The following is a 26851-nucleotide window of genomic DNA, read 5'->3' on the forward strand; positions in this document are numbered from 1 at the left end:
GTACTTGACTGTGTTGTCAATAATCTTCTGAATCTCTGCACCAAAGGTGTCTTTGTCTGTGCCCTCACCTCTTCTAGCAAGTGGCTGACTTTTTGTGAGCTGAGTTCCACAGTAGCAAATGCTACTACCATCCTCATTCGCTGTGAACTTTGTGTCCAAGGTTTTCTGGTATTCTTCTGGTTTTGTTTTTAGGCTGAGTAAGCGTGATGTGGTGCTCTCAACTAACTGATTTGTTCATGTGATGTTTAGGTTATCATGCTGAAAATCAGTACAGCACTTGGATAAGATGGTACTGTAGTCCAACATGAAATGCAGGAAGCGAACAAATTTCTCAGTCTTCATCTCCTGCACCACCCCCTTAGCCTTGGCTGCATCCTCGGACTTGACATCACTTCCTCCTGCCATGTTCTCCATATGAACAACAGTGGGAGTGTAATTTTTTTCCACAGCCTTCAGACATCTCAGCCGGCTTGGAAGCCACCATGTGCTATTCAGGCCACTGAAATGTGCCAGTTTCTCATTTACCAGTTCACTTATTTCTGTCAGTTCTCTTCGCTTCTTTGGGGAATAGTAGTACATCTTAAAGATGGTTTTCAGTGTATCTTCAAATTTCACCAGGTACTCACAGCCTTTCACGCTATCCAGCACGGCTAGCTCTAATTTGTGTGCCACACAGTGGATTGTTATAATGTGGGGTATCTTCTGTTTCAGTCTCCCAGCTACTCCTGTTTTCTCACCCATCATCACTGCAGCACCATCAAAATTTGCACACACTACTTTCTTTCTCCATGTGTCTTCTCTGATACCCATGGTGTTCACTGCTTCATCAATAGCCTCTAAAATACCTGCAGCATTTGCACTCTTGACTGGCTGACATTTGATCACGTATGTGGATATGTCACCATTATCTCACACATACCTGACATGAACCAACTCCTGTTCTATTATACCAGCGTCTGTACTGCCATCTGCAAGAATGGATAAGAACCTGTTTTCTTGAATTTCCTTTTCGATCTGGTCTCTTGAAGTTTGTGCTATTGCTCCAATAAACTCTCTGCAAGCATGGTCATTGAGGTAAGTGGAACCAAGATCTAGGCCATTTGCTTTTTGAAGTTTGCAAAGACTGCTAAATTTTGCCAATGGTAGTTCACTCTTTGCAACATAGTACGCTGTTCTAAACAGCTTTTTCAGGACTTCTTGTTGTGCTTGGTTTATTTTTAGTATGTTTTTTGCAATTGGTGTTTGTTCTGGGAAAGATGCTGCAGACTGAGCACCAATGCATTTCTTGTGATGCAGAGATTTCTCATGGGTTTTGATGGGGTCTTTCCTAAAATTATTGGTCCCAGTAACAAAGGCGCTTGTCGAGTCAGAAATCGAGGGAAACTCACGACACACCCGGCAGAACATTGTTATTTAGCTTGTCATATTCCAGCCACAGAAATTCTTTTGTCCATGAAACCAAAAAGCTGTGCTTTCTTTTTGCCTCATAGTCTGATTTGTCATAACTTTTCTGCTTTGTGGTAGGCTTTTCTTTGGCTGCCCCTTCTTCACCCTGACCTGTCTTATTTGGCTCAGCAGAACTAAAATACCTGCGTAAATCCATCTATTTTTACACACGCACACACATAACGGTCAGCGATTTTTTTAAAATTCTCTGCGCAATCAACCTCTATCACATGTTTAAGCTTGCTGCAGGAGATTTCACTTGTCACGTTTGAATAGTAAGCTAATGAGTGATAAGACGATGTCAGAGGAATTGGTGCGCAATTAATCCATCACTGACCAATCAGTACTGCCGCTCTCTATACACAGTTCGCGCGATCACAAAGTGAAAGTAAAAAACAAGCGCAAATTCAAATGCGTTTTCAATATTTCACATATTGACAGTGTCTCATCGATGCCCGAAAATGACATAATTACCCAGCTACATTTGCGAAAGAATGCAAAAGCATTGACATATATTTTTCCTTCCTATGATAGCCAAATGGGATGTCGGGCTAGCGATTTTGCGAGCCCTGCAGCCGAATGAATTCTGAGGTGTTCAGAGACATAGTCTGCTCAAATCCAGCTAAATGCAGTCAGATTGATTGGGCGGCGTTTCATGACACAGATGGACAATGACCCAAAACATACAGCCAAAGCAACCCAGGAGTTTATTAAAGCAAAGAAGTGGAAACTTCTTGAATGGCCAGTCAGTCACCTGATCTTAACCCAATTGAGCATGCATTTCACTTGTTAAAGACTAAACTTCAGACAGAAAGGCCCACAAACAAACAGCAACTGAAAGCCGCTGCAGTAAAGGCCGAGCATTAAAAAGGAGGAAACCGAGCATCTGGTGATGTCCATGAGTTCAAGACTGCAGGCTGTCATTGCCAGCAAAGGGTTTTCAACCAAGTATTAGAAATTAACATTTTATTTCCAGTTATTTAATTTGTCCAATTACTTTTGAGCCCCTGAAATGAAGGGATTGTGTTAAAAAAATGCTTTAGTTGCCTCACATTTTTATGCAATCGGTTTGTTCACCCTACTGAATTAAAGCTGAAAGTCTGCACTTCAACTGCATCTGAGTTGTTTCATTAAAAATTCATTGTAATGTACAGAACCAAAATTAGAAAAAAGTTGTCTCTATCCAAATATTTATGGACCTAACTGTATGTGCTAAATGCCCCTCTCTTCTGCATTTTGCTCTGAAGGGGAACATTTTTTAAAATGGTGACCCATGTTATCATAACTTTTGGACATCTGGACACAGCTTCCGTCTCAATAATACTTGGCAAAAGAGGCAGATTTACAGATCATAGGGGCCTACATGCAATCCTTGCTGCCTTTACTTTTACCAAAGAAATAAAATTTATTTTAGCAGACTTTATAAGGGCACAGTAAGCTAACAGTGTTATATTTCATTTCATATGCAATGCACAATTCATATTACTGTAGTAAAAAAAAAAATACCAGAACTCAAGTTAAAATAGTGACTACTGATTTGCTAATCATTCAGTCATCAAAAATAGATCAGAAGTATAGACGACTATACTATTTAGATCAGTAAAATTAATTCTGTATATGATTTAGTAAACTATTTTAGTTAAAGGATAAGCCACTTATATTGGCTTTGTAGCCATCAAATTTAACATGTGTAGACCAATTCATTAAAACATTTAAATGTTTAGTGTTAGAGAAAAAAAAATAATAAGGTGGATCGGAAATTCTACAGAATAATGGGTGGTACAGTATTTTCATATTACATACATCATATTACATGTTTACAGGCATTGAGCATTTTACTACTGGATCATTACGAGTCCTTGGTGTGGTGTAGCGGGTCCATAGCTCATGTCAAAAAGGCCCTTTTTAAAATAATCGCCGCACTCGCGGCTTAGCGAGGGGGTGTGTGGTGTGTGTGGCAGAGCGGTTCCCGGGGAATTCGTGATGAGGGCAGTTCTCACTTAAGTGCACAGGTGAGGAGTCATCCGCATCTATAATTGTTCCCGGGAGCTGCTGATTGCCACAGCTAGCGCGAGGCGGTAGCAGGGAAGAATAAAGAAAGATTAGAAGACGGACGGAGGTTAAGGTGGCAAGAGAAGAAGGCAGGGAGAGAATAGCAGGTGCGAGAGAGAGAGCGAGTGCAGGCTCACAGGCAGCTGGACAGTGAGCTCTAGCGGGGTGTTTGGCTCACACCTAGGGCAGTCGATTATGGTCGCTCCTGTTGAGCATTTTGTGTGGAGTGGGAGTGACCAGAAGAAGGATGGCTTGCCGCGGGAGACGGGAGGCTTGGGAGGTGAATTCCCCAGCGTGAGCGTCCTGAGCGTTGGGGGAACCCAAGTCTCGGTCTGGAGAGTGCTGAACCGAAGCCAGGGATCGGGAAGCCTCCAAATCAGAAGGCAGAATGAAGGTCAGCTGCAGGTAGGGTGGCTCCCCTGGTGCATAGCCTGGATGGGAGAAGCAGGGGAGTCGCCAGTAGAAAGGCACTGGGCTGATTTTAAAAGGACTGCTTCCAGCTGTTGTTTTAACCTCGTTTTTTAAAGGTTTTTTTTTTTTTTTAACGTCCACATTACACCTGTTTTATTGGATTATTTATTTAAAGATCTGTGAAGCACTGCACTATTTATTTGGACACTTTGTTTTTGATTGCTGGTTTTTAAATAAAAGCACTTTGTACTTTTTTGCACCATCCCCTTTCTTCATTGTTGTGCCTCACTGCCTAGCTCATCGCTGACATTACCGACAGTGTCCGGTTCAGAGCTCCCAGAAGAAAGATGGGAGCATGGAGTGGAACCTGCATCATCACATTTGGTAGCACAACATTTATCCATAAAGCATATTTTGTACATTAAAGCAACTAATTTATATTGGCATCTAAAACACTTCCCAAAATGTAAATATATATTCATTTATCTTGCAAAAATGTATATCTGTTACCACTTAGACATGAAGTGTCCAGTGGTGGTACACCGCTATATTTCAAAGTTGCTTGTATAGTTGCAATAATCTATAAGTCAATTGAAAGCAATAATGGTACCTTTACATACCCAAGGGTGTCTTCTTTCAAATAAAGCGTATGTTTGCATGTTCTCTGCACTCTCATTATTAAAATATGCAATTTTCACACACATATACCAAGGCAAGCAGTGGGTCCCAGCTGAGTGAATCTGATTTTATCAAAGATCCCACTTGTATCGCCAAATCACATACAGTGAAAGGGCTCATATGACAGTTGGATAGATGAGGTTCAGAGCACACCTATCATGTATAGTTGTCTATGCTTGGTCATTCATGTTACATGTTACTACTGCCTTTCCCGCAAAAGGCAGTACACAAAATCTTCAACTCTGACTCATCGGTTTGTAATTTGAGCCAAAACTTTAGGTCAACCTAGAAATATTCATGTTTGATTTGATTTTAAAATACAGCCAAGCCATTATTAGTGGGTTTAATAGCTATTACTGCTTTAAATTACTGATTTTTAATTTATTAACACTAGAATTACCAGAGCCTATGAAAAAAACTCATAAATCCGGCCCACCTTAAATCCCTTCGTGCCTCTTCATCAGCGTATTTTGTCTTCTAAATGTGTCAATAAGCCCAAGCAGCAAGCAGCCTGCTATACCATCCCCATCCCCCCATCATGACAGAGACTAAAAGTGAAAAAAAATGCTAACTTTTACAAGTGCTATAAATTTACAACGGCTGTTACAGACACAAATCAAATGTATGTTTTTATTGTTTAATATTAACAATAAGAGCAGCTCACTACTCAAAACGGTAAATTTGCCAGGGAGCTGGTTTCGAACTCGTGACCTCTGGATTATAAGTCAGCAGTTCTAACCACAGCACCACATAAGCCGTCATATTGTACTTGCACCTTTTGTGAAAGTGTTTATTTAATATATGGCCATCAGCCTTCACACATTATACAGTTCATGTCTACATTTTGTTGTTTATTACTAAAACATGAAATACGTTTGTTTTAACGATGTGTTTACATAGATTGTTGTTAGACACAAAACACACATCAAATTATTTCCCCTTACAATTCTGGGTAGCTCACTTCCAGATAATTCAATCAAGGCAGGAACTGGGAGAACTTCTTGCCCGTTCTGAGGCGGTGGGGGAATGGTATAGCAGGCTGCTCGTCTTTATCAACACATTTAGAAGACAAAAGACGCTGACGGAGAGGTGCGAAGGGATTTAAGGTGAGCCGGATTTACAAGTTTTTTCATAGGCTCTGGTGATTCTAGTGTTAAGTCACATATGGCTGCAAAGCCCCACTTTTGGCAGCAATTCCTTCAGTGTCCTAATGGTAAACTCCCTTAGTGTATCCTTAATTAGTCAACAACAACATTTATTTATATAGCACATTTTCATACAAAAGGTAGCTCAAAGTGCTTTACATAATGAAGAAAAGAAAAATAAAAGACAAAATAAGAAATTAAAATAAGGCAACATTAGTTAACATAGAAAAGGAGTAAGGTCCGATGGCCAGGGTGGACAGAAAAAACAAAAGAAAAACTCCAGAAGGCTGGAGAAAAAAATAAAATCTGTAGGGGTTCCAGGCCACGAGACCGCCCAGTCCCCTCTGGGCATTCTACCTAACATAAATGAAATAGTCCTCTTTGTAGTTAGAGTTCTCACAGTGTCACTTGATGCTGATGGTCATACAAACTTCTGACTTTTAATCCATCCATCATTTTTGGAACATCATGGTACTTAGAGTAGATGGTGGTGGCGCAAGCCACCACCAAAAGGACACCGGAAAAGGAAACAGAAGAGAGAGTAGGGGTTAGTACAGATTTTAGAGTCACCATGAATAGTTATTATAATGAATTGGATATACAGAGTATCAGGATTAAATTACAGTGAAGTTATGAGAAGGCCATGTTAAAGTAATGTGTTTTCATCAGTTTTTTAAAGTGCTCCACTGTATTAGCCTGGCAAATTCCTACTGGCAGGCTATTCCAGATTTTAGGTGCATAACAGCAGAAGGCCGCCTCACCACTTCTTTTAAGTTTTGCTCTTGGAATTCTAAGGAGACACTCAGTTGAGGATCCAAGGTTGCGATTTGGAATATAAGACGTCAGACATTCCGATATATAGGATGGGGCGAGATTACTTAAGGCTTTATAAACCATAAGCAAAATTTTAAAGTCAATCCTGAATGACACAGGTAACCAGTGTAGTGACATCAAAACTGGAGAGATATGCTCGGATTTTCTTTTCCTGGTAAGGATTCTAGCAGCTTCATTCTGCACTAGTTGCAAACGATTTATGTTTTTTTTGGGTAGTCCTGAGAGGAGTGCGTTACAGTAATCTAGTTGACTGAAAACAAACGCATGAACTAATTTCTCAGCATCTTTCAATGATATAAGAGGTCTAACTTTTGCTATGTTTCTTAAGTGGAAAAAAATGCTGTCCTAGTGATCTGATTAATATGCGATTTAAAATTTAGATTACAGTCAACAGTTACCCCTAAGCTTTTTGCCTCCGTTTTGACTTTTAATCCTAATGCTTCCAGTTTATTTCTAATAGCCTCATTGTATCCATTATTGCCAATCACTAAGATTTCAGTTTTCTCTTTATTTAACTTGAGAAAGTTACTATTCATCCATTCTGAGATACAAGTCAGACATTGTGTTAGTGAATCAAGAGATTTGGGGTCATCAGGTGCAATTGATAAATACAGTTGTGTGTCATCAGCATAGCTGTGGTAGCTCACGTTGTACCCTGAGATAGATAGATAGATAGATAGATACTTTATTAATCCCGATGGGAAATTCACATTCTTCAGCAGCAGCATACTGATACAATAAATAATATTAAATTAAAGAATGATAATAATACAGGTGAAAAAAAAACAGACAATAACTATGTATAATGTTAAATATTAATGTTTACCCCCCCTGGTGGAATTAAAGAGTCGCATAGTTTGGGGGAGGAACGATCTCCTCAATCTGTCTGTGGAGCAGGACAGTGACAGCAGTCTGTCGCTGAAGCTGCTCTTCTGTCTGGAGATGACATTATTTAGTGGATGCAGTGGATTCTCCATAATTGATAGGAGCCTGCTGAGCGCCCTTCGCTCTGCCACAGATGTTAAACTGTCCAGCTCCATGCCAACAATAGAGCCTGCCTTCCTCACCAGTTTGTCCAGGCGTGAGGCGTCTTTCCTCTTAATGCTGCCTCCCCAGCACACCACTGCGTAGAAGAGGGCGCTCGCCACAACTGTTTGATAGAACATCTGCAGCATCTTATTGCAGATGTTGAAGGAAGCCAGCCTTCTAAGGAAGTATAACCGGCTTTGTCCTTTCTTGCACAGCGCATCAGTATTGGCAGTCCAGTCTAATTTATCATCCAGCTGCACTCCCAGATATTTATAGGTCTGCACCATCTGCACACAGTCACCTTTGATGATCACTGGGTCTATGAGGGGTCTGGGGCCTCCTAAAATCCACCACCAGCTCCTTGGTTTTGCTGGTGTTCAGGTGTAGGTGGTTTGAGTCGGACCATTTAACAAAGTCATTGATTAGGTCCCTATACTCCTCCTCAAGCCCATTCCTGATACAGCCCACGATAGCAGTGTCATCAGCGAACTTTTGCACATGGCAGGACTCCGAGTTTGTATTGGAAGTCCGATGTATATAGGCTGAACAGGACCGGAGAAAGTACAGTCCCTTGTGGCGCTCCTGTGTTGCTGACCACAATGTCAGACGTGCAGTTCCCAAGACGCACATACTGAGGTCTGTCTTTAAGATAGTCCACGATCCATGCCACTAGGTATGAATCTAATCCCATCTCTGTCAGCTTGTCCCTAAGGAGCAGAGGTTGGATTGTGTTGAAGGCGCTAGAGAAGTCTAGAAACATAATTCTTACAGCACCACTGCCTCTGTCCAAGTGAGAGAGGATCGGTGTAGCATATAGATGATGGCATCTTCCGCTCCCACCTTCTCCTGATATGCAAACTGCAGAGGGTCAAGGGCGTGTTGAACCTGTGGCCTAAGGTGGTGAAGCAGCAGCCTCTCCATGGTCTTCATCACATGTGATGTCAGAGCAACAGGCCGAAAGTCATTCAGCTCACTAGGACGTGATACCTTTGGGACTGGGGTGATACAAGATGTTTTCCAAAGCCTCGGGACTCTCCCCTGTTCCAGGCTCAGGTTGAAGATGCGCTGTAGAGGACCCCCCAGCTCCGATGCACAGACCTTCAGCAGTCGTGGCGATACTCCATCTGGACCCGCTGCTTTGCTGGCACGAAGTCTCCTCAGCTCTCTGCTCACTTGCGCTGTTGTTATTATGGGTGGGGATGTTTTTCCTATGCTGGTATCAGCAGAAGGATGTGTGGAGGGTGCAGTACTCCGAGGTGAGAGTGAGAGTGGGTTAGGGTGGTCAAACCTGTTAAAAAAGTTGTTCATTTGGTTTGCTCTCTTCACGTCTCTCTCAATGGTGGTACCCTGCTTCGAGCTGCAGCCAGTGATGATCTTCATCCCATCCCACACTTCCTTCATGCTGTTATTCTGCAACTTCTGCTCCAGCTTTCTCCTGTACTGCTCCTTCGCCGCCCTGAGTTGGACTCGGAGTTCCTTCTGCACACGCTTGAGCTCATGCTGATCACCGTCTTTAAAAGCCCTTTTCTTCTGATTCAAAAGGCCCTTGATGTCACTTGTAATCCATGGCTTGTTGTTAGCATAGCAGCGTACTGTTCTTACTGGAACTACAATGTCCATACAGAAGTTGATGTAGTCAGTAGTGCAGTCAACAACTTCCTCAATGTTCTCATTATGAGATCCCTGCAGGATATCCCAGTCTGTAGTTCCAAAAAGTTCTCTCAGAGTATTCTCAGCCTCCAGGGTCCACTTCCTGAATGATCGTGTGGTTCTAGGTAGGACTCTAACTTTTGGTTTATAGTGAGGCTGAAGCTGAACCAGGTTATGATCTCCTTTCCCAAGCGCAGGCAGCGGGGTGGCGCTGTATGCGTCTTTAACGTTTGCATACAGTAAATCAATAGTCTTATTTCCCCGGGTGTTACAGTCCACATACTGGGAGAATGCAGGCAATGTTTTGTCCAGCGTCACATGGTTAAAGTCTCAGCGATTAGCACAAGCGCCTCAGGGTGCTGCGTTTGTAACTTAGCAACAGCGGAATGGATGATGTCACTCGCTGACTCCACGTCTGCCCGAGGAGGAATATACACGATGACAACAATGACATGTCCAAACTCTCTGGGCAAATAGTAGGGACGTAAACTTACGGCCAACAGTTCGATATCCCTGCAGCAAGTGGAGATTTTGACGTTAACATGTCCAGAGTGACACCACCGTGTATTAATATAGAGAGCGAGTCCTCCTCCTTTGTGCTTACCACAGGTACTTGCATCTCTGTCAGCTCTAACTGTGCTAAACCCAGGTAGCTCCACGTTGGCATCTGGGATGGTGTTATTTAGCCACGTTTCGCAGAAACACAACAAACTGCATTCTCTGTAGGTCCTTACATTTTTCACCAGCGCAGCCAGTTCGTCGATCTTATTTGAGATTGAGTTTACATTTCCCAGAATCACAGAAGGCACCGAAGGCTTGAAACGCCACTTTCTCGCAAGCCGCTTCTTTTTTAGCTTAGTGCCGGCTCTGCTGCCACGATACCGCCTTCTGACCTAATGGAAGCATGTAGATTGAGAAGAGCAGCGGACCCAGGATAGAGCCTTGTGGAACACCATATAGGATATCATGTGTCTTTGAGTTGTAATTATCACAACTAACAAAGAATTTTTTCCCTGCCTGGTAGGATTCAAACCAATTTAAGACACTGCCAGAGAGGCCCACCCACTGACTAAGGCAATTTTTAAGAATATTATGATCAATGGTGTCAAATGCGGCACTTAGATCTAAGAGGATGAGAACAGATAAATGGCCTCTGTCTGCATTTGCCCGCAAATCATTTACTACTTTAACGAGTGCAGTTTCTGTGCTGTGATTTGTTCTAAAACCTGACTGAAATTTATCAAGAATAGCATGTTTATTAAGGTGCTCATTTAACTGCATAATGACTGCCGTCTCTAGAATTTTACTTAAGAAAGGCAGGTTAGAGATGGGTCTAAAATTTTCAAGAGCAGAGGGGTCGAGGTTATTTTTCTTAAGTAGGGGTTTAACTACAGCAGTCTTAAGACAGTCTGGGAAGACCCCCGTATCTAATGACGAATTTACTATGTCAAGAACATTATCAATTAGCACGCCCGATACTTCTTTGAAAAAATTTGTTGGTATTGGGCCAAGGACGCAGGTGGAGGGTTTCATTTGAGAAATTATTTTATGTAAATCAGGTAAATCTATCCTAGTGAAAGAGTTCAATTTGTTTATAACGGAATACTGGGGTTTAGGAGGATCCTTAGTGTTGGGGAGATATACTATGTTATTTCGAATATCATTAATTTTTTGATTGAAAAATACAGCGATAGCCTCACAGGTTTTACTTGAAGTACTTAGGATGCATTCCTTTGAGTTACTTGGGTTTAACAGACGATTACGATTACTAGCATTGTTATTTATAATCTTAGAGAAATAGCAGCGCCTCTCAAGACGGACTGTGTTATTGTATTCTGTTATTTTAACTTTTAATATTTCATAGTGGATAGTTAGTTTAGTCTTCCTCCATTTACGCTCAGCTCTACGGCATGCTCTCTTTAAATCAGACACTCTTTGGGTCTTCCATGGTATAACAATGCTAGAAGATTTTTTAACTGTTTTTTCAGGTGCAACTATGTCAAAAGCAGCCCTCACCTTAGTATTAAATCTTTCCACCTTATTATTTACATTATCCTCACTATTATAGTTGGCACTATAAACCGACTGATTGCTTAGAATGTTTGTAAGTTTTAAAGCTGCTGATGAGTCAAAGAAGCGTTTTTTAACAATACGTATCTCATGAGTGTTTTTTATCATTATTTCTATATTAAAAAGTAGAAGAAAATAGTCTGATAGACCCGTATCAATGACCTGTTTTATATCAACTTTTAGTCCTTTAGTAATCACTAAGTCTAACGTATGGCCTGCTTTATGTGTAGGCTGATTAATGAGCTGTCTCAAATCAAAAGAGTCCAGGAGGTTCATAAATTCTTTTACTTTTTGGTCACATTGATTATCTATATGAAAATTAAAGTCGCCGAGTATTAAGAGTGTGTCATAGTTCGTAATTAAAATTGACAATAAGTCAGAGAATTCCTCAAAAAAAGATGCGGTGAATTTTGGAGGTCTATACACGGATAATACTAAAACGTGAGAATCTCCATGGATAACAACGGCGAGATACTCAAAGGAATTGAATTTACCAAAACTGACATCTTTACATTTTAACCGGCTTGAGTAAATGTTTGCCAAGCCACCGCCTTTCTTTCCTTGGTGATCTGCACAAGTAAAACTGCAATCCGGAGGCGCAGATTCGATTAAAACAGCTGCGCCATCTGAGCTAAGCCACATTTCACTTAGTGCAATAAAATCTGTTTTTTTATCACTAATAAGATCGTTGATAAAAAACGTCTTGTCAGTTAAAGCTCTAATATTTAATAGTGCCATATTTAATGTTTCGGAGGGGCAGAGATGAGTACTATGTGCGTTATTGATATTTGGAACAGGAACTGTTATTTTAGCACCATTCTGTGTATTTTTTGTTTAATCTATAATCTGTTTTTATAGTTTATAGTCATGTGATAATGCTAATTAGTTATTAGAGAAAACTTTATTAACTGCATTAGCACCACTGAAACATGTTGTCCTGTTTGATACGACAGGCTGGTGTAAGAAATCCGGATGAGATAAAGTCCAAACGACAGTAGACACTATCAGATGTCTGGCCACGGGAGGTGCCGCTATTAACTTCACAGTGGTACAACTTTGCTTTTGTAAACTCTCTACTTTCCAAATATCGAAGTAAGGATTAACTTCAAACGTAATCTGAACTCAGAAAGTACTTTAATTCCTGTTGCTGTGATCTATAAACAAGATTAAATACATACACTAGGTCACAACGTTACATACAAATACACCTTTTAAATACTCTGCACGTGTAAGTTTAACAAACATTTGAACCTCTTTATTTCAAATTATCTATAATAGACTTACTTTTCCGCAAGGACGCACAGCATTAATGGCTCAAGTGATAGGAGAAAATGACAAACTATTCTCACAACAACAAGTAAACAAAGGAACGAATGATGTACGAAGCGTGAACTATCACCCGGAAATGTGTTAGAAACACTTGTAGAACTTTTTTTAATATTCTGCCATTAGAGATCGCAATTTAACCTGACCAAGGACTTTCTGACAATATATTAGTGCTGGGCGGTATACCGGTACATACCAAAAACGTTTTTTTTATTTTTGGTATGATATGGATTTTTCTTATACCGGAACACCAGTTTAAATAGCCTAAACAACGTTTGGAACATGGCGCAGCGGGAAACTGTTTGGGGGGGGGGTTCTGAGGGGGCCTTTTTCACTGCTGCACCGCTAAATGCGCATCCAACGGAGTACATGCGTTAGTGGAGGTATTGAGCGTTGAAAATGGACAGAGAACATTCCTAAACTGAAGCTGTAGCAGACGATAAAGTTGAACATGATGACACAGAAGAACTTTTGACGAAAAAAGGTGCCGTGTCTGTTGTATGGAGATACTTTGGTTTTAAAAGGTCGGATGTGGACCATTATGTTCAAACGTGTGAATAGGGTTTCTATACTTCTGGATAATACTGCAAGCAAAGTTGTACCTGTTTTATTTTTTTTTTTCAATACTGTGTAATGTACCTGGTTACTGTGTAATAGTGTGACGATGCCGGTCCCCTACAGACTCCCTCTTCCCACATGGGAGTCTATTGAACCAACACCGTCTATAGTTATGAGCGAGATGAACTGAGAAATCTCATTGAAGCCAGGGGATGGTGGAAAGTGCTCAAGTGCTTTTGTTAAAAACAGTCAAAGTAAAATCAAAAGTGTCCATTGTGCAGTGTTCAGAAAAATACAGTACCCAAATAAATAGCAAATCCATAAAATCAGTGAAACATGGGGATAAAATCCATAATAAATAAATTCATTGAAATAGAGGTTAAAATGCAGTCTCTCTCCTCGCCCGATTGCAGCACACCACCTTCTGTCTCCACGGCTCACCCTTCATTGGCGATGCTGGCGGAGCCTTTGCAGCACGAACTGCTTTCTGACAACCCCTGTCTTGGCTGCCGCCACACTGCGCAGCCAGATCGTCCGAGGTCGGCACACCTCCCGTCTTCCTTCGTGCTCACTCAGTCGCTCCTCAGATCCATTGGGAGGTCTTACATTTCGCTCGCCGCACTCTACACGCTTAGTCAGTGGGGTGAACCAGTCCCTAGATCGCCTCATCCTGCACTCCCTCATGGATCCCCAGCTCGTGCTACCTTTTCCCTTCTTTAACTTCCTTGTGTTCTGTCTTTTCTTTTTTCTATCTATCTATCTATCTATCTATCTATCTATCTATCTATCTATCTATCTATCTATCTATCTATCTATCTATCCTGCCGGCCCATAAATATACGTCTCCGTGGGCACAGCGCCTTATTCACATGCCACAGTAAGCCGATCAAGCAATTGAGAACGATCGGGTGCGACTCACCCCAATCACCTCATCAACTCCCCATGGTCGTGCAATCGCGCCCACAGAGATGGATGGACACGGCAAACTAGATTTAAAAACGGATCTTTTTTTTTTTTTTTTTGTAGCTGGTGGAGCCACTATATCACAAATAGCATTATAAATGCAAGTTGCAGTTTTATTATTTATGTATATAGCTTAGCTTAAAGCAAGGTCCATATTAATGCAATTTGCCTCAATGTTGGTTCAGTTGGTAAAGATGTCATCACCAAGTTGCACTTGTTTTATTTTATTTTGGTGAATACTGTGTAATGTACCTGGGCTTGAAGTTTTGAAGTAATAGTATTATTACTGGAAGTTGCACTATTATTTATTTTATTGTTATTATTTATTAGTTTAAATTTTATGCAGTTTAATGATGGTAAAGTTGTTTAAAAAGTCACTTTAATGTGTCAGTGGACAGAGATTAACATTAACAGAAAGTATAGTTGGTTTACAAAAATGTTGACTATTTATTCCTTTTCTAAGACATGTTCAGTGCAATACAACTTTTGACAAGCACCTCTGGATATTTTACTAAGACTAAATGCCTCTTGGGATGGTTGACAATATGTTGTCAAAATTTTAGTTTGTTGTTTGCAAACTCTGTTCAGTAAATCCATCCATCCATCCATTCTCTTCCGCTTATCCGAGGTCGGGTCGCAGGGGCAGCAGCTTGAGCAGAGATGCCCAGACTTCCCTGTCCCCGGCCACTTCTTCTAGCTCTTCCGGGAGAATCCCGAGGCGTTCCCAGGCCAGCCGGGAGACATAGTCCCTCCAGCGTGTCCTGGGTCTTCCCCGGGGCCTCCTCCGGTTAGACGTGCCCGGAACACCCTCACCAGGGAGGCGTCCAGGAGGCATCCTGATCAGATGCCCGAGCCACCTCATCTGACTCCTCTCGATGTGGAGGAGCAGCGGCTCTACTCTGAGCCCCTCCCGGATGACTGAGTTTCTCACCCTGTCTTTAAGGGAGAGCCCAGACACCCTGCGAAGGAAACTCATTTCAGCCGCTTGTATTCGCGATCTCGTTCTTTCGGTCACTACCCATAACTCATGACCATAGGTGAGGGTAGGAACATAGATCGACCGGTAAATTGAGAGCTTTGCCTTATGGCTCCGCTCCTTTTTCACCACGACAGACCGATGCAGAGCCCCGCATCACTGCGGACGCCGCACTGATCCGCCTGTCGATCTCACGCTCCATTCTTCCCTCACTCGTGAACAAGACCCCGAGATACTTGAACTCCTCCACTTGAGGCAGGATCTCGCTACCAACCCTTAGAGGGCACTCCACCCTTCTCTGGCTGAGGACCATGGTCTCGGATTTGGAGGTGCTGATTCCCATCCCAGCCACTTCACACTCGGCTGCGAACCGATCCAGAGAGAGCTGAAGATCACGGCCTGATGAAGCAAACAGGACAACATCATCTGCAAAAAGCAGTGACCCAATCCTAAGTCCACCAAACCGGACACCCTCAATGCCCTGGCTGCGCCTAGAAATTCTGTCCATAAAAGTTATGAACAGAATCGGTGACAAAGGGCAGCCCTGGCGGAGTCCAACTCTCACTGAAAACGGGTTCGACTTACTGCTGGCAATGCGGACCAAGCTCTGACACCGGTTGTACAGAGACTGAACAGCCCTTATCAAGGGGTCCGGTACCCCATACTCCCGGAGCACCCCCCACAATGGCTAGAAGTGAAAATCAACGAAAAGAGAAAATAGAATGATATGGAGGTGGTAACAAGGTGTTATGTTATATGAATGTAGAAATTCTTTTAAATTCCAAAGTTGAAAATGTGGAGTGTTCAGTGTATGCAGGCAAGGGAGCTAGGAGTTAATGTAAAGCAATGTAGCACAAATGTATTTTGTTCAAACCAGATACACAATCAGTGATAATAATTGATGAAAAGTGATCTAATTTAGTTAACTGGATTTTTTTTCTCTTGTGCATTCAGAAAAAGGCAGCAGTATGTTTTTTTTATATTTATACGATAGCTATAGAAAAAAATCGCCCTTCGTTCTTGTCAATCATTGCTTTGTTCCAATGGTTATTTGTGGTGGTGTTTCTTTTTTTTTTTTTTTTAACTTCAAAAAGTGCTTAACACTGATCATTGATTGGTATTACAAACTTATAAATTATATGCAGGTGAGCGCTGATGAAATCGTCTGGAGCAGTGCACTAGCAGTAGGGGATTAGTCCCCACTTCAGCATTTGCAGATAAATAAATATAATTAGACAAATGGTGAAAACTACTTTTTTAAGTTGAGCTTTGTTTCAGATAAGTACAGAAGTTAAACAATATGACAGCTTGAAATGAGAAGCATTTTATTTTCTTTAATGCCTTATGTATTATAGATTTCTGTACTTATTAGTTAAACAAAATTCCTTTAAAATACATACTTTATGTTAGTATATTTATGGTCACTGCACACTAAGCCTTCAAAATTTTCATTTTGTTAATAACAAATGAACAGGTAACGCCTGATGTCTATAATTTTAATTATAAAAATAACTGTAATATAGAACATACAGATTCTTTGCATCTGGAATTTAGTATAGAGCTGGGCATCAACTCTGATGTTCCAATTTCATTCTGATTCACAATACCCAGATTCAATTCAATATCGATTTTATCTTGACTGAATTAGCATGCACTGATATATTTGAAGTGGTTGCTTTTTTAGAAATTACTTAACTATGTACAGAGAACATTAATATAATGTGACAAATTTCAGTAACACTTTATTTGAAGTGTGCCTATATAGTTACTTCATAATATATACCTAAGCATGGAATAACATTTAAGAAGAAACACTTGATTAACCGTTAACCGTTAACATCAGTATTTAGAAGATGTGAACAAAATTATTATTGCTCTTTTTTAAAAAAAAGCACGGCACTCGTTCAGAATTCACCATAATTTAATGAACATGTATCACCACATCAGAATCCACGCATATTATGAGGGCTCCTTGTTTTAATATAATGCATAAAACTCCTGTATCATCTTGCAAATATTATTATAAAATAATCAAATATTGCTTCTTAAATTATAATTGTTATTCAATAACCTATTCACGTGTTGTGATAATCCATTTAGATACCTGTCAACTAAACTAAACTGTCAAATTTATTCCCATATTGGATGTTTAAAATAATCATGAATTAGTCAAAATTAAAGTTGCAGCAGGAAGAGTCATGTCTTTCTACAATTCTTCAGTTGCTCACTTGTAACAGTCACATTAATCAGTCTCAAAAATGTGTCCTCATAGTCCTTGGATAAAAAGTAAGCATTTTCAAATGAGGAGCTGATGCTTGCTGACAGCTGCTTTGAATGAATGGAACATAAAAGACAAAGATCCAGCCTTAGTGACTGATAATGCCACCATTATGGAGGTAACTTCAAGTTGGCTGCTTTGAACACACGCTCACTTTTGTGTTGCACGCTGCTCTGAAAATTCCAGCAATTTCCCATTTGCTTTGCTAGGTGAGGCATGTTGCAAACTTTTTCCATAGTAGAAGGTACAGTTAGCTATGTGCTTAAAGAGAAACAACATTTATTGGACTTGTCAACACACTAACTTATGATTGATGTGGTCACGCAATGGAATAGCACATTAGATTTTGGAGTGTATTTCTGTTTTAGGATGGGTTTTTATCCCTAAATATTGATATATTGAAATGTCCTTTCTTGGCAGATATCCACTGGCTTTGTATAACGCCATGTTTTGGTATGAATTCTATGCATGGCGTTATACATGAGGCCTCTGGTAGTGATGCCCAGGATGAAATGGGTTTCTTTCCTTTTGCCAGCAGACTGTCAAGAGATTTTTCTCCCAGGAGGTGCTGGTTCATATATGTCCTAATTTTTGACTCTGATCTTTACTGTCCGACAGAGCTGTTACTCTCCCACTATATTTCATCCTGAGTCTCTTGAAATTTGATGTAATGATTGTTGCAGTAGCACAGTCCAAAACGTGTGGCTATTCACATTATTTCCTGTGTTGCATTATTGTTGTACAGTAATCCCTCGCTATATCGCGCTTCGCCTTTCGCGGCTTCACTCCATCGCGGATTTTATATGTAAGCATATTTAAATATATATCACGGATTTTTTGCTGGTTCGCGGATTTCTGAGGACAATGGGTCTTTTAATTTCTGGTACATGCTTCCTCAGTTGGTTTGCCCAGTTGATTTCATACAAGGGACGCTATTGGCAGATGGCTGAGAAGCTACCCCGGCTTACTTTTCTGTCTCTCTTGCACTGACTTTCTCTGATCCTGACGTAGGGGGATTGAGCAGGGGGGGCTGTTCGCACACCTAGACGATACGGACGCTCGTCTAAAAATGCTGAAAGATTATCTTCACGTTGCTATTTTTTGTGCAGCTGCTTCCTGAAATGACATGCTGCACGGTGCTTCGCATACTTAAAAGCTCGAAGGGCACGTATTGATTTTTGATTGAAAAACAAACTCTGTCTCTCTCTCTCTCTTCATGCTCCTGACGGAGGGGGTGTGAGCTGCCGCCTTCGACAGCTTTGTGCCGCGGTGCTTCGCATACTTAAAAGCAAACAGCCCTATTGATATGTTTGCTTTTTTTCTCTATCTCTCTGACATCTGCTCCTGACTTGAAGAGGAAGATATGTTTGCGTTCTTTTAATTGTGAGACGGAACTGTCATCTCTGTCTTGTCATGGAGCACAGTTTAAACTTTTGAAAAAGAGACAAATGTTTGTTTGCAGTGTTTGAATAACGTTCCTGTCTCTCTACAAACCTCCTGTGTTTCTGCGCAAATCTGTGACCCAAGCATGACAATATAAAAATAACCATATAAACATATGGTTTCTACTTCGCGGATTTTCTTATTTCGCGGGTGGCTCTGGAACGCAACCCCCGCGATGGAGGAGGGATTACTGTATATCAAATTAAGTTTGTGGAGCGTGCAGGCTTTAATAACTTGGATTAATTTGTTCTACCCCTAATGTCATCTTTATGTAGGTGCAGCATGGATGCTAACAAAAAACTGTTACACAGTTTTCTCAGTGTAGCTTTTATTGACTATTACGTTAATATCTTTCCATGTGAGAGCCGGTGCCCTCCTGTAATCAGCTTAACACTAGAATTACCAAGGCCTACACAAAAACTCATAAATCCGTCCCACCTTAAATCGCTTCGCACCTCTCCATCAGCGTCTTTTGTCCTGTAAATGGGTCGATAAGCAGCAAGCAGCCTACTATCACATCCCCCCCCCACCGCCACACAGTTTTCTCAGCTCAAGACTGTTTACCTGCATGTGACACCTTTTATAAATACTATATGGTTATTTGGAACACATGCATTTCATGTGTGTTCTGTGTCTACAACAATCTATATAAACACATTGTTAAAACAGAAACGTTTTTCATGTTTCAGTAATAATTGACAAAATGTAGACATGATGTGTTTAATGTGTGAAGCCTGAAGTCCAAATATCAAATAAACACTTTTCACAAAAGATACAAATATAACAGGAGTCCAAATATCAAATAAACACTTTTCACAGAAGGTACAAATATAACAGAACAAGTGCACTTCTATTCAAGAATATAACTGCAGAAAAAGAACCCGCGTTAGGGTGCAACATTCACACCCCTTTGATACAATCGCTCCAGTGGTGCAACGGTAACAACTGTTGATTGGTAATCCAAACTTCACGGGTTCGACCCCGGACGACTCCATTTTGAGAAGTGAGCTGCTCTTATTCTTACTATCTTAGAATAAAAACATACATTTGATTTGAGTCTATAACAGCCTGTGTAAATTTACAATACTTGTAAAGGTTTTCACATAAAGACGTCCTATAACAGAGGTGAACTCAGATGATGACGACGATTCTACATCGGAGAAAGAATGCATGTCGCATTTTTACCATCGCTGTACTTTGAATATGTACACGGGAAGCTGTGCAGTCTACTTGTGACTTTACGCTGTAGGAAGTAAGTAAATTAATCAGGATAAATAGGTAAATAACATTCGATCTGGCTCTTATATACAAAGTACAGCAACGGCAGCTTCCACCTGCAGCTACAGACTCTTCAGTACGCAAGTGACTCTCCACACTTGTGTTTAGATCTGGACAGTGCTTGTGCCCAAAACATTAACATTTATATGTTACTTACATAAAAGCCAGATCGATTGTTATTTACTTTGATTTATTTACTTACTTCCTACAGCGTAAAGTCACAAATAGACTGCAGAGCTTCCTGTGTTTGATCGACACGGGCATGCTCAAAAAATACATGTGTAATGCCACGAAAAGTGCACGCTGATACTTCAGTTCACAAGCAATGGAACGAGATTGCAGTCAGACTTCTTTTTTGGGCACATACACCGTCCAGATCTAAACTCCTTCTACTACTTGCTTCTTTTTCAGTTCAGTTGACTGACAGCTTACCATGTGTGAATTCTCCAGCAGGCAAAGTTCAACTTGAGTGGTCACAAAGTCTTTCCTGTTTTACCAACTATGTGAACACACACCTGTAATGTTGCAAGACACAGCAAGGTGCGGCCTTTCCAGGTTTTAATGTTGGCTGCATTTAGAGATGTTGTCAAAAAATGTTAGGATTATGGCCAAAGCAATAAAGACATGGCCAGGACAGTTGTCTTATAGCTGAAGTTGTATTTTCTGTGTTACTCATTGTAACTCAGGCTTTGGATGTTTCTTTGATTTTCCATTTATCGATCATAGCATGCAGTGCATCAGCTAGGTAGTCTTCCGTGTGCCACTCAGGGAGTAAAAGCCCTGTTTGGAGATTCTGACTGTAATTTCCAATGAGGGTTTATGAAGTGAACGGTGATCGACATGTATGGCTCCTTATTTGCACTGGACCATATGTCCGTTGTTAGAGAAACAAATGATAGCTGCTTCAGCCTGTGAACGAATTTTATTGTAATAACTCAGCACAGCAGTTTTTGCAAAGTACTTGCGGATCAAGATCTAATACTGACAATCAAAAAATGGGGTAAGCATATACTTAAAGCGGCTTTCTCCACTGTGTCCAAACAAACCATTTCTTTTGAAATGTATTTTATGAATGCATTAGACTCTCATGTTTGTATTTACTGCTGTTCAGAAACACTCAGTAATGGTTGATGTCGGATTAGCCATCAAGCCTTGCTTGCTTGAACTGGAAATTATTTGCATTTGCTTTGAGTGTGTGCATTGCGCACCTAAGCACTTACCAGTCATCATCTTGAAGCAAAAATAATATTGTGGGTCAAAGCTGGAAATATCGCAACAACATTATTGCCATTATGGCCAACCCACATTTGACCATCATTTGCTAAAGATGAAATGGAGCCCTCCTCTTTTCCTTTGTCAAAATAATTCTTGGCCATTTAACTGTCTAGTATGTCTATGGGAATGCAGTTTCACAAGGTTTGGGAAAAGCATATGGTGATCCCAAACGCTGAAGTGCTGCATTGCTTCCCTCCTCCTTCTTTTATCTTTGTCATGTTAATGCATGTTAGTATGTTGCTGTCTTTATGTTTGATAGTCATTAAGTACTACTTATTTTGAATTTGATATGTTCTTGCACAGGCGTAAAATAGAACTTCACTATATACGATGTGGTGCCGTCCAGACTGCTGAAAGATGTCTTTCCTGTGATTCGATATGATGTCTTAAAGATCATTACTAGTAGTCTATCTTCGGCTACAGTTCCTTGTGCTTTCAAACACGCAGTTGTACATCCAATCGTGAAAAAACCTGATCTTGACCCTGCCGTCTTCTCCAATCTTCGTCCAATTTCCAAACTACCTTTCCTGTCAAAATTACTCGAAAAAGTAGTTTATGAGCAATTAATTCACCACCTACAGGACCATCAGGTAATGGACCTTTTTCAGTCAGGCTTTAGGCCCCAACACAGCACAGAAACCGTGCATTTACGTGTCCTAAATGATGTCCTTTTGGCATTGGACTCAGGACTCTACGTGATTATGGTTCTTCTCGATTTATCTGCTGCCTTCGACACAATCGACCACGACATCATGATCTCCCGACTCGAATCCTGGGTTGGTGTATCTGGCTTAGCCCTCGACTGGTTCAGGTCATATTTCTGCAACAGGACTCTTAGAGTCATGCTAGATGATTTTTCATCTGAATCAGTCCCACTCCCATGTGGTGTCCCCCAGGGTTCCATTTTGGGGCCACTACTTTTTTCAATTTACATCCTGCCTTTAGGTGCAATTTTTAGAAAACATGCAATCTCGTATCACCTATATGCTGATGACTGCCAAATTTATTTCTCCCTCAAGTCAACTGACTCCACTAAACCTCTTCTCAACTGCTTATCTGACATTAAGGACTGGCTGGCTGTAAATTTCCTTCACCTGAACGATTCAAAAACCGAGGTCATTGTTTTTAGTCCCGACCGCAAACAGACCCTACCCCTTGACCTCGACTTTCTTCCCATTCCAGTAACTTTGTCTGTTTCCAATCTTGGAATCAAAATGGATATGGTCCTGAAAATGGATGCTCAAGTCAACAGCACAGTAAAATCCTGCTTTTTCCATCTCCGGCGAATTGCCAAACTCAAACCAATTCTGCCTTACCACCTCCTGGAATCAGTAATCCATGCATTCATTACGTCCCGGCTCGACTATTCTAATTCCTGCCTATATGGTATTAGTAAAGCCACTCTTTCGAGACTCCAATTGGTTCAAAATGCGGCTGCAAGACTTTTAACTGGAAGCAGCAGAAGCCAACACATTACACCGATTTTAAAAACCCTACACTGGCTGCCGGTTAGCTTCAGAATTGATTTTAAGATACTCCTCTTAACCTATAAGGCACTAAATGGTCTAGCCCCTGCCTACTTGAGTGTCTTGCTCCATCGTCACAATCCCCCTCGTGTTCTTAGATCCGCAGATCAGCTGCTCCTAACCGTTCCCGAGGCACATTTTAAAGCTTGTGGTGAAAGGGCTTTTTCTGTCTGTGCACCCAAGCTCTGGAACTCCTTACCTTTAGTGGTTAGGCAAGCCACTTCAGTCACCACATTCAAATCACACCTAAAAACGCACTTCTTCACATTGGCTTTTAATTCTTAACCTGTCTTATTCCCACTTGCTTTTTGCTATTTCTCTGTTTTATTGGGTCCCCTGACCTGTTTTTTAGTGTCTCTGTTTTAATTCTCTCTTAATGTTTGTTTTTAATATTTTGCTTTTAGTCTTGCTTGTTTTAACTGTACAGCGCTTCAGTCAGTTGTAATGCTGTGTTTTTAAGCGCTTAACAAATAAAAATGGTATGGTATGGTATATAGTACATACTAATGGTTTTGCTTACAAAATGTAGAAAAATAAAAACAAAAGCCATTCAGGGCTAGAACTGGTGTATTTGCATGTGACATATCTTGTCATCAAAACTAAATTTATTTATGGTCTCTTGCATTTTTATAACAGAGCAAGGACTGTTACCACATATTGAATCTTTTTAATAAGTAATTGTTGTTGATGCTTTGACGCTTGCATTTTGTGTGTTTTAACATTCTAATATTGTTTTTAGATTCCATTTTGCATAATTTGACTACTATGAAGCTATCGGTCAGCACTAAGTTTGTTCAACAAATATGTAGCTTTAGAATGACATATATAATTTAAATTTAGTAAGATGTTTAGGCTAAATGAAAGTCCTGTTTACTTATGAATAAATAATAGTATTATTCTTGTTCTTAATCTAAATGACCTACATTACAAGAGATATGTAGAACTGATTAGTACTTTGCAACTTTTTAAGTATACAAAAGTGATCTTTTTGCAGAATTGAATATTTAAAAAAATATGCATTGGAGTATTAATTTTTTCCCCCCCCTCTTAGATTTATAAGAATGCTAAGCCAGAGCCTAAATGCAAACGGTCCAAGAGGGCCAAACTTTGCCCAGATTCTGAAGATGAATGTGGCTCCACGTCTTGGCTTCAGACAGTTTTCCTTGGCACCTCGATTTTCATTTCCCTCTAATAGCTCAAGCCTGAAATCAAAAGAAGAGGAAGTTGTTTCCAAACGTATGGGCCTTTAAATATTATAAGTTTGATTTCTCTTAAACTGTTATTTTGCATGTTATATTTTGCTATAGAGGTAGTAAATTAAGAGAAATTCATCAGCTTTATCATCAAATGTTACTGTTAAGTATTTTTTTTTAAGTAGACCAATGCTTTTCTTGCCTCCATTAATAATTATGTGGAGTATGCATTCAGAAGTCTACTTTTGTTATTAAATAACAGTATCTCCCATTGCTTAAATTTTGTATTGATTAGTATGTTGGGAACACTGTTGCAGTTCAAATTATCAAACACACAAAATATGTCAAAGTGATTGTTAATTTGAAATGTGGTATGCACAATTTATGAACATTCAAGTGATTTAAAGTAGTAAAAAAATCCCTAAAGCTTATCAATTTCTTAATTTTATTAAAATTCTTTCTGGCTATATGTAAATCTATGAAGATTTGCTATTGGTTGCTTGCATTTCCTCTCAAAGATCTTTTACAGTATGTAAGCTCTCTCTCTCTCTCTCTCTCTCTCTCTCTCTCTCTCTCTCTCTCTCTCTCTCTCTCTCTCTATATATATATATATATATATATATATATATATATATATATATATATATATATATATATATTGTGTATCAATGTATCAATAAAGGCTTGATTTCTATAATATTTTACAAGTTAGGTGAGAGATTTGCATGTAGTTTTTTTTTTGCACCTACAATCTACAGTCCCTTTAGACATAGCAAAATACTGTATATATCAGGGCTTTAATTTTCAAATAGCATTGTGAGAATTACACATTTTATTTTAAAAATTGCCTGAAATGTAACTTAACAAACAGGGAGATCCTGCTGCTGTTTTTGAATGCAAAACATATAATAAATGTTTATTGTCAGGTTTATCTCATTTTGATTTGAGTTCACAGATATTAAGGTCCAGATGTGCATTGAGAATGCAGTATGCCCAATCAGCAGTGAGTTGTAGCCCTAATAACTTATAATTAAATGAGGCTTTAGAAATTATAGCAGACTGAATAATAAAAGCATCATACACAACACTAACAAGGAAATATACTCTTTAAATGTGTCTACTGAATGTAATGGACAGGGCTACAGTTATTTCTCCATCTGTCTCTTTTTTTAACCAACTTACCCAGGTATTCATATAGCAGGTGTCAGGTCTGTGACAGGGCTTACTCACTCGCTAACACATCATGTGAAGTCACTTTAGTGTTACCAGTTAACCTCCTTATCCAATCATTGGGATATGGAAGGAAAACACACAGAGACTTGTAAACAACAAGGCATCTTTACATAGGCATTGTCAGCTATACAGTGGTGTGAAAAACTTTTTGCCCCCTTCCTGATTTCTTATTCTTTTGCATGTTTGTCACACAAAATGTTTCTGATCATCAAACACATTTAACCATTAGTCAAATATAACACAAGTAAACACAAAATGCAGTTTGTAAATGGTGGTTTTTATTATTTAGGGAGAAAAAAAAAATCCAAACCTACATGGCCCTGTGTGAAAAAGTAATTGCCCCCTGAACCTAATAACTGGTTGGGCCACCCTTAGCAGCAATAACTGCAATCAAGCGTTTGCTATAACTTGCAATGAGTCTTTTACAGCGCTCTGGAGGAATTTTGGCCCACTCATCTTTGCAAAATTGTTGTAATTCAGCTTTATTTGAGGGTTTTCTAGCATGAACTGCCTTTTAAGGTCATGCCATAGCATCTCAATTGGATTCAGGTCAGGACTTTGACTAGGCCACTCCAAAGTCTTCATTTTGTTTTTCTTCAGCCATTCAGAGGTGGATTTGCTGGTGTGTTTTGGGTCATTGTCCTGTTGCAGCACCCAAGATCGCTTCAGCTTGAGTTGACGAACAGATGGCCGGACATTCTCCTTCAGGATTTTTTGGTAGACAGTAGAATTCATGGTTCCATCTATCACAGCAAGCCTTCCAGGTCCTGAAGCAGCAAAACAACCCCAGACCATCACACTACCACCACCATATTTTACTGTTGGTATGATGTTCTTTTTCTGAAATGCTGTGTTCCTTTTACGCCAGATGTAACGGGACATTTGCCTTCCAAAAAGTTCAACTTTTGACTCATCAGTCCACAAGGTATTTTCCCAAAAGTCTTGGCAATCATTGAGATGTTTCTTAGCAAAATTGAGATGAGCCCTAATGTTCTTTTTGCTTAACAGTGGTTTGCGTCTTGGAAATCTGCCATGCAGGCCGTTTTTGCCAGTCTCTTTCTTATGGTGGAGTCATGAACACTGACCTTAATTGAGGCAAGTGAGGCCTGCAGTTCTTTAGACGTTGTCCTGGGGTCTTTTGTGACCTCTCGGATGAGTCGTCTCTGCGCTCTTGGGGTAATTTTGGTCGGCCGGCCACTCCTGGGAAAGTTCACCACTGTTCCATGTTTTTGCCATTTGTGGATAATGGCTCTCACTGTGGTTCGCTGGAGTCCCAAAGCTTTAGAAATGGTTTTATAACCTTTACCAGACTGATAGATCTCAATTACTTCTGTTCTCATTTGTTCCTGAATTTCTTTGGATCTTGGCATGATGTCTAGCTTTTGAGGTGGTTTTGGTCTACTTCTCTGTGTCAGGCTCCTATTTAAGTGATTTCTTGATTGAAACAGGTGTGGCAGTAATCAGGCCTGGGGGTGGCTACGGAAATT

General features: G+C 40.2%; 1 protein-coding gene across 3 annotated transcripts in view; it reads left to right on the forward strand.

The window, feature by feature from the left end:
* adad1 (adenosine deaminase domain containing 1 (testis-specific)) overlaps positions 1 to 26851 on the forward strand; it is a 151886-nt gene that overhangs the window by 20798 nt on the left and 104237 nt on the right. For all 3 annotated transcript variants that reach the window (XM_028802026.2, XM_028802027.2, XM_028802028.2), the window contains exon 2: positions 23990 to 24174. In XM_028802026.2, the coding sequence (XP_028657859.2) occupies positions 24000 to 24174 (175 nt within the window). In that variant the 5' untranslated portion in view covers positions 23990 to 23999. The remainder of the gene's footprint in view (positions 1 to 23989; positions 24175 to 26851) is intronic.

The sequence above is a fragment of the Erpetoichthys calabaricus genome, chromosome 5, assembly GCF_900747795.2.
Source record: "Erpetoichthys calabaricus chromosome 5, fErpCal1.3, whole genome shotgun sequence".
Lineage (NCBI taxonomy): Eukaryota > Metazoa > Chordata > Cladistia > Polypteriformes > Polypteridae > Erpetoichthys > Erpetoichthys calabaricus.